This window comes from Vigna unguiculata, chromosome 2 (assembly GCF_037176805.1).
Source record: "Vigna unguiculata cultivar grain cowpea cultivar isolate G323 ecotype 2 chromosome 2, ASM3717680v1, whole genome shotgun sequence".
Lineage (NCBI taxonomy): Eukaryota > Viridiplantae > Streptophyta > Magnoliopsida > Fabales > Fabaceae > Vigna > Vigna unguiculata.
This window is the reverse complement of record NC_140793.1, coordinates 2,597,206-2,605,761: the sequence shown is the minus strand read 5'-3', so window position 1 is coordinate 2,605,761 and position 8,556 is coordinate 2,597,206. Positions and strand designations below refer to the sequence as shown.

The window sequence follows — 8,556 nt, the reverse complement described above, 5'->3', positions numbered from 1 at the left end:
TTATCATCTAATCACAAACATCATACATAATTTTTTTTTTTTTGTTTTGGCCTTTATATTTAAACTGACAGTGATTTTTGACTGAATAACTGTACACTGTTTTCTATATTGGTAATGCGTAGTCATTATATTCTAAAATAAAGATATGAATTAAAAGCTAGTGATAAATTTAGAATGAAACAATTATATTCCTTAAAAGAGTAAAAGGTTACTGTTGGATATTCAACTGTAGCAGTTCCTCCCTAAACAAAAATACAACTGTACAAGGAATATTTTGTCCACGACTTAAAGTAATCTCTGTAATGAAAACTTCTCAAAACAAGAGGTTAATGATTCACATATGGTAACCCCTTGATTCCCTTATCAAAACTTGTAGTAAATAGAAAATGCTTGATTCTATAGATTTCCCATTGCTACACAAACAAGCACATTCACAGACAACACCAAAATCACCATTCATTTGAAGGGGTGAGAGAAAGTGAACATAGCATTGATTGCATTGTGTTTTGGTGAGGTCCCTAGACATGGAAGAAGAGGGTAACGTGAAGGGTGAAGAAGCATTCAGGACGACAAGGGTGCCACCATGGACAAAACAAATCACTGTGAGATCAGTGGTCACAAGCTTTGTTCTCAGTCTTGTTTTCAACTTCATTGTGTGCAAACTCAACTTCACCACAGGGATCATTCCATCCCTCAATGTAGCTGCAGGGTTGTTGGGATTTGCAGTGATCAAGTCCTACACTACCCTCCTCAACAGCTGTGGCTTGCTCAGAGAACCTTTCACTCGTCAGGAGAACACTGTCATTCAAACCTTCGTTGTTGCATCTTCTGGAATTGCATTCAGCAGTAAGTTTTTAATTCTTATTTTCATTCACCACCCTTTTGCTCATATTTTGTACTACCCTGTCTTTAGTTTTCAAAGTTGGTATATATAACATAGCACTGAATGCATGTTGTTAGTTAAAAAAAAGAATATGAAAACCAGTTTATGTTCACATGACCCACTTGTAAAGAAATAATTTCTTCTCCACTTTAGGTTCAGGGTAACAGATTAAAAGAAAATCATTTTTTGGGTTGGTTTAAGCTTATTAGGACCCCTGTTCAAAATTTAATGAATTCGCCTTGAATCTTTTATTTTCCCCAATTTTTTGACTAGTACAGACTTGTTGACTTTGATTAGTGCATATTATGTTTTACTTTTATTATATTTAATATGTGTTGTGAAAAGGTGGCATGGGAAGTTATCTACTTGGTATGAGTCCATACATTGCAGCTCAAGTTGATGGGGGGAACACACCAATCAATACAAAGAGCCTCTCTCTGGGTTGGATGTTTGGTTTTCTTTTTGTTGTTAGTTTTGTTGGACTCTTCTCTATAGTGCCTTTGAGAAAGGTATGTTGAAACACAACTATAGCAAAGTTTTTCAATTGCACCTCATTCATGTAAATTTCATTGCAGCTTATTGAACCTAACATTTCAATTGACATTACACAGATGATGATATTGAAGTACAAACTAACATATCCTAGTGGAACTGCCACAGCTCTTCTTGTCAATAGCTTACACACACCAAAAGGAGCAAAACTAGCAAAGTAAGTATTGTTTTGCAATTCATATGTATACAACATAAACAGATAGTACACCACATTTTTTTTTTTAACTTTGTGCCATACTTAACTTTACCACATTTGTGTAAACAGGAAACAGGTTGCTATGCTCTTCAAAAGTTTTTGTGGCAGCTTTGCTTTTGGTTTTTTCCAATGGTTTTTCACTGCAGGAGATGGTTGTGGGTTCAACACTTTTCCCACATTTGGTCTCCAAGCCTACAGCAAAAGGTATTTATATATGTCTTACAGCTTAAGATTGATTGGCATATGACTAGAAATCAACACAAATCAGATTACTGAATTTCCATCTATCAACATATGTCTTTAATTAGACTATAATCCTCATGTGGTAAGACTTTTAATTTTACACAAATTATTTTAAAAGTGATAGGATAAAAGTCTTTATAGTGACAGTATAATAACTCTTACTGTGCATATTTCCCAACGCTCGTTTCTCCCTTTGACTGTATAGTATTTAAGTAATGAAATCAATAATCTGAGTACAAAATTTACAGGTTCTACTTTGATTTCTCTTCTACCTATGTTGGAGTTGGAATGATTTGCCCTTACTTGATAAATGTATCTCTGCTTCTTGGAGCTGTAATCTCATGGGGAATCCTATGGCCTTGGATTGAGAAAAAGAAAGGAATCTGGTATAGTGCAGATATACCTGCTAGCAGTCTAAGCAGCATCCAAGGATATAGGGTACACATATATCCACTTTCATAGTTTTTAACATGTCATTTTTTAAAATTTGTTTACAATGTTCAAATTGTGTAGTGCTAATTATGAGAAAAATCCATGAACAGGTATTCACTGCAATTGCTATGATGCTTGGGGACGGTCTTTACCATTGTGTCATGATGCTGATAAGAGTTGCCTATAGTCTCATCACGGAACACCTTGAGAAAAAAAAGTCACGCCATCTAAACCCGGACAATGTTGATAAAACCCCGAGTGCAGACTTAGATACTCAACGTCGCACAGAGTATTTCTTGAAAGATCAGATTCCCTCTTGGGCTGCTTTCAGTGGCTATATTGTTCTTGCTGTTGTTTCCATCATAACGGTGTCACACATCTTTCCTCAACTGAAATGGTATCATGTACTAATCACTTACCTCATTGCTCCTATTCTGGCCTTCTGCAATGCCTATGGATGTGGTCTCACTGATTGGTCTTTGGCATCAAACTATGGCAAAGTTGCCATAATTATATTCAGTTCATGGGTTGGCCTTGAGAATGGAGGCATCATTGCAGGCCTTGCATCATGTGGTGTCATGATGAGCATTGTTTCCACAGCTTCTGATTTGATGCAAGACTTCAAAACCGGGTACCTCACCCTTGCATCTCCTAGGTCCATGTTTGTGAGCCAAGTTTTAGGTACTGCCACAGGGTGTCTTGTGTCCCCTTTGATGTTTTGGTTCTTCCACAAGGCCTACACACTTGGTGACCCTCAAGGCTCTTACCCTGCACCCTATGGAGAAGTTTACCGTGGAATGGCCCTTCTTGGAGCTAAAGGTTTCTCTTCTCTCCCCAAACATTGTCTTCAACTAGCTATCATATTCTTTTTCTTGGCTGTGTTTATTAACATAGTGCGTGATTTGTTGGTGCATTATGAGACCAAGTATAGGATATATAGGTTTGTTCCTAACGCCATGGCTTTGGCCATCCCATTCTATCTTGGTGGCTACTTTGCTATTGACATGTGCATTGGGAGCTTGATTCTGTTTTTGTGGGAGAAAAAGAACAAATCAAACGCAAATGATTTTGGTCCTGCTTTAGCATCTGGACTTATATGTGGTGATTCTTTGTGGAGTGTTCCTGCTGCTATAATGTCTCTTGCTGGAGCCACTCCACCAATTTGCATGAAGTTCTTGTCTAGTGCTGTCAATAAGAAGGTTGACACCTTCTTGAATGGTGGTCCTTGATGCTTCTTTAGTTGGATCATGATGTTCATATCAAGTTAAGGAATGATCACACATTGTATTTGGATTTCTTGTTATACAACTTTTCTTTTCTGAATAAATATGGACCCTTGCATTGCTTTCTTTTTATCTTTGTAAAAATATTTCTTTCTTTTATATCTCTACAAAAGTATCAAACCATTATTCAGCATCTTCAGAGAATTCCATGTAAATAGAACAGACTCCTTGATACAAAGTCAACCTTTGTTGTGTCCTCTTTCCGCATGGCCAGCAAAATTAGGTCATGGTTTTCGATTGAATTATATACTCCAATATAAGAAATCAGATTCACATACATCCAGTTAAGAAAATGAGAAAAACTAACAGTTAAGGAAATATATTGATAAATGACAACAATAGAACACAAATACTCAAAAACAATTGGGCATAGATGCAATTGGCTCCTTTTGTTGTTTATGCTTGTGTTGTGTGGGACAATTTTCTTGGTGGATTTCTTTCATTTTGAATGCTACATTTCGTGAAGACATGAATCAAATTTATCAGTCTCTTATGGAAGTTTTAGAGATTGTGAGGGTCTTTATGATCTTATGGCCGCAGATAATAGTTATTCTGATTTTGCAAACCTGCTATTGTTTAATGGTTCTGACTTGTATTTAAAATTCACAGAAGCAATAAAGGTATTTTGTATTGATATATTTATGTGGTACACAATATATGACAAAACAAAAGGGTGATAAGGACTTTTTAGTTAGATTCTGGTTTTCTGCTTTTGAGATCGGTACTTATAACAACGATACCTCTATAATTTCTTCTCACGTAAGTTTTAAAATTCCAATTTTGACTTCTTTTCATTTTTAATTTCAAAATACACAATACAAAAATATTTTAGAATATCTAACCTGAAAAACAAAATTTATATTCTAAAACATATAATTCAAAATATAAAATATACAATTTAAAAATCGGAATACATGTAACATCCCAATTTTAGCATCTTAAAACTAATAAAATAAGATATTTCACCTTAGTGTTCAAAATAAATAAACAAATATATAAAGTATATTAATACAGTCTTACAAATGATCAGACTATATAAATATATCAATTATACATAGCACACATTTCTAACTCTAAACACAAGCTAACCACTTATAACAACTTTCCATTGAGACCTCCTTCCAACCTAAAAGATGGCTCCTCAACCTCTAGAGGTGCCTCTGAAACTGCAACCACCACTGCTCCCACCGAATAGGTGATCATCGCAAAAGGAAAACATACAACACAAGACAAGAACACAGAAGAAGGGTAAGCTAATGACTTTTAAAGAATTTTCTTAAACCATATAATATTGATATATCTAACAACTACAGACAAGTAGATATTCACATACATATATTTATAAACTACGACTCAACTAATTCGGATACATGCATTGCGGTCGGATCCAGTCAGTTCTGCACTTGTAGTGGCATCTCATGCCCTGCAGAGCGACAAATTAAGAGTGAAAACTCTATCACATACAAGGTAAGTCCGTTAACACGAATGATCAAGGAAAAACCCCTAGGCTAGGACCTCCTGCTCTTCTTAACACATACCTCATTCCTCTCTACTTGAGAATTTGAATGGTTATTAGAGCGTCAGGATAACTGCCAAGACAATCCCTACCTCAATGCATACACTACCACAATCACTATCACTGCTAATCCTCCTTAGGTTAGCATTAACCAATCTCAACCCAATCTCATATAAACAATCTCGTATCATATACTCATCATTCATAATAATTAAAAAGCTTCTACAACTACAAAAATATCATTCAAATCACTCAAGAATGCAAGTTTCAATTCCGTACTTACTCGCCTAACTAATATAACTCGCCCAACCATTGACCTATGCTCGCTCAGCTAGTAGCACTCGCCCAATCACTAGTACAGGTATGGAATTTCCTAACTTGGAAATTCGTCCAGTGAGTATCACTCGCCCAGCCACTAGCCTATGCTCGCTCAGCTAGTAGCACTCGCCCAACCACTGGCCCAGCTAGTATTACTCGTCCAGCAAGTTTGCGAATCTGCATAATTTTGCAGATCAGTGTTTTGCATAATTTTGCAGATAAACTCATTCGCCTAGCGAGTAGGCTTGCCCAACGAGTAAGCAAATCTGTATAATTCTACAGAAACTGATTTAAGCAAAATTATACTTATTCAATCAATCCATACAACTCCAAAACCTCCACCAGAGACCATTCAAGTATCAAACATTAATTCTATCAAAATATTCACACCAATTGCATCCAATTGCACCCATAACATACAATTATTCTCAAACAACAGATAAAACCTAAGTATTTATCATTTTCAAGCATCACAACCGAATTCACATATCAAACACATCAGGAAATTACAAAATAATCATATAATAACATTCCTAACAAGTTTGTGAGACATAATAGACATTAGCTTCCCTTACCTGGTATCCTGCTTAAACAACTCTATAAACGTTAGACGTCTCTAACTCCACATGATTCTCTATCTACACATAGAAACATCACAAGAACGATCAGGACATACCATTATGATCACTTATCAGCAGAGACTCATACCGATAAATAAAATGACACATGCAAGCGGAAGAGGGCTTACATGCGACAAGAAAAAAACAGAAAAGATAGCGGAAACCTAACTTATGCGAACGGAGAAACTTTTTGGTCCAAATTGAAGAGCTCACCGAGAGGATCAATCCTACGGTCTCAGTTCTTCAATCAGACGACTAGAAAGACAGAACTTTTAGAGAGAAGTCAGAGAGCTCTAGAAAAGTGGTTTCTAGAGAGATGGTGTGTTTTAAAATAATGAAACTCATTTATAACAATTCTATTTAAAATAATGAAACTCATTTATAATCGAGTCTCACTATTTTTAAACCACTATTACTTGTAAAAGACCATTTTCTAGGATTTTATAATACATATTTTATATTTTAAATTATATAATTTGAAATACATTCTTTTTATATTATAAGTTATACGATCTAAAATGCATTTTTAATTTTTCCATTACAGATTTCACAATCCAAAATATAAAATTTTGTATTTCAAATTATATAATCTAGAACATAAAAATAAAAAATGGATTATATTTTATTTTGTATTCCGGATAGTAGAATCCAAAAAATATGTTTGGTGAGAAAAAAAAAGTAAAGTGAGCTATGTACGGAGTAGGGAAGTAGTCTCTAGGTGGAAGGAAAGAGTGGAAAGGAAAAGGGTAGACGAAGGAAAGAGTGGAAAGGAAAAGGGTAGACTATTGTGTCGGTTTTGAAAAATAATATTTTATCATACTTTCTATTCTCCAACTTGTTCTTCATGGTTCCAACTAGAGTTCTCTTAGTAACCTCGTTTTTTGTTCTGGTGTTGGTATTTCCAGTTCGCAACTCTGTTCCTAGAGTTTTGGTAACCCTCTATTGAGTGTTTGTGCTTTCCGCTAGCATCTGTCCAGGTAAGGGAAGCTAGGATTCACATGTTTTTACTATTTTATGTCTGTTTAAGCTTTACTTCGTGTTTATATGGCTCGTGTGTTGTTGTGGTTGCCCGGAAAACCTTAAAATGTTGTTTGATATTGATTGTCCCGTTGCTGCCTGTTTGAACAATGGTGAGGACTGGTATTTTCGCCCAAGCAAGCTGTCGCTCAGGTGGAGGGCTTTCGTTTTGAGCGAGGAAGCATCTCTCTCAGGCGAGAGGGTCTCGCCTAAGCGAGAACTCATGGGAGCCTGATGTGTTTCGCTTTAGTTGTAGCTCAGGCGAGAGACCTCACCTTTGGGCGATGAGCAGTCTTGCACAAGCGAGAAGGTCTCGCCCGAGCGAGAACTCACGAAACCTACAAGGCTCTTTATTGACAGTCTCGCCTAAGCTAGAGCCTGTAGCTTGAGCAAAAGATCTCTTTCACCTGAGCGAGGGACCATGGCTTGAGCGAGATTGGTGCAGGAACCTGCTCTGTGGCTGTTCTCTTCCATGATTTCGGTTGTTGGTTGTAGGATTAGTTGGATTATCCTATTTAAAGTATGAAGTATGTGAATATGCATGTAATATCTGATGGTATGGACTGGAATTGATGAACTTGGTATGAGTATGCTTAAGAAACATGATTGTGTGGTTGGTTGTATATTGGCATGAGATTGATATGCATGATGAACCTATGGTTGGTTGGTGAAACATGACTATGGTATTGAGTTGGACGTATTCCATGAACCTCTTGGTGAGATCTCATGGTGGTGCCTTGTGTGATGGACATAATTCCATGAACCTCTTGGTGAGAGCTCATGGTGGTGCCTTGTGTGATGGACGAAATTTCATGAACCTCTTAGTAAGGTTTCGTGGTGGTGCCACAGTGTAAGACCCGAGAAAATTAAATAGTTAATTAAATAATTATTTAATAAATGCGGGTAATAGAAGCCTTTAAGGCATTTAATGCAGAGAGCTTTAATGTGGAGAAGTACTAGCTCAAATGGTTGAGCGTACTTTGATTGTGTGAGAGGACTTGGGTTTGAGTCTTATGTATGCCATTTGTGTGTTATTTTAATCTGTGCATTATTTTATTGATATATTTGAATGTGAGATGTGATAATGGAATCCTAAAATTATAGGAATTATCATAATTGTGAATTTGGTTGAATTGGTTGTGCACTTGATTTGCTAATTGATGGATCGTGGGTTCAAACCTAGATAAGAACAAATTTACTCTCTTTTTGCCAAATTTTTCCTTGGCATGGATATGGAAGGGTTTAAGAACCCTAGCAGCCAAGAGAGGTAGCTTAGAGGGTTGAAAAACATTCCAATTATGAGGATTGAATAACCATTAAACTATTTTTTTTATTTAAAATTCGTTTTAGTGTTAATTACACTTAATTAAGGTAGTAAGTGAGTGAGAGAAGGTAATTGGAGGGGGAAAGGGAGTGCTACTGTTTCGTTGAAGACTAGGCAAGGGTTTAGTTAATTTTAGTTTATTGACCTTTTTATAACAATATACTTCTAATCT

The 8,556-nt window shown here is 36.2% G+C and overlaps 1 protein-coding gene across 1 annotated transcript; it reads left to right on the top strand.

The window, feature by feature from the left end:
* Positions 1-422: 422 nt before the first annotated feature.
* LOC114173252 (putative metal-nicotianamine transporter YSL7) lies at positions 423-3,661 on the top strand. The gene is made up of 6 exons (XM_028057525.2): positions 423-846; positions 1,229-1,392; positions 1,495-1,592; positions 1,701-1,835; positions 2,123-2,312; positions 2,417-3,661. Exons 1-6 carry the CDS (start codon positions 525-527, stop codon positions 3,533-3,535), a joined length of 2,028 nt encoding a protein of 675 aa, XP_027913326.1. The 5' UTR covers positions 423-524; the 3' UTR covers positions 3,536-3,661.
* Positions 3,662-8,556: the final 4,895 nt, after the last annotated feature.

Bases quoted from the DNA above. Each gene is read 5' to 3' on its own strand.
- LOC114173252 (XM_028057525.2), top strand. From the start codon at position 525: ATGGAAGAAGAGGGTAACGTGAAGGGTGAAGAAGCATTCAGGACGACA. The intron at 1,393-1,494 runs GTATGTTGAAAC...GACATTACACAG, and splicing joins CTATAGTGCCTTTGAGAAAG to ATGATGATATTGAAGTACAA. The intron at 1,836-2,122 runs GTATTTATATAT...CAAAATTTACAG, and splicing joins CTCCAAGCCTACAGCAAAAG to GTTCTACTTTGATTTCTCTT.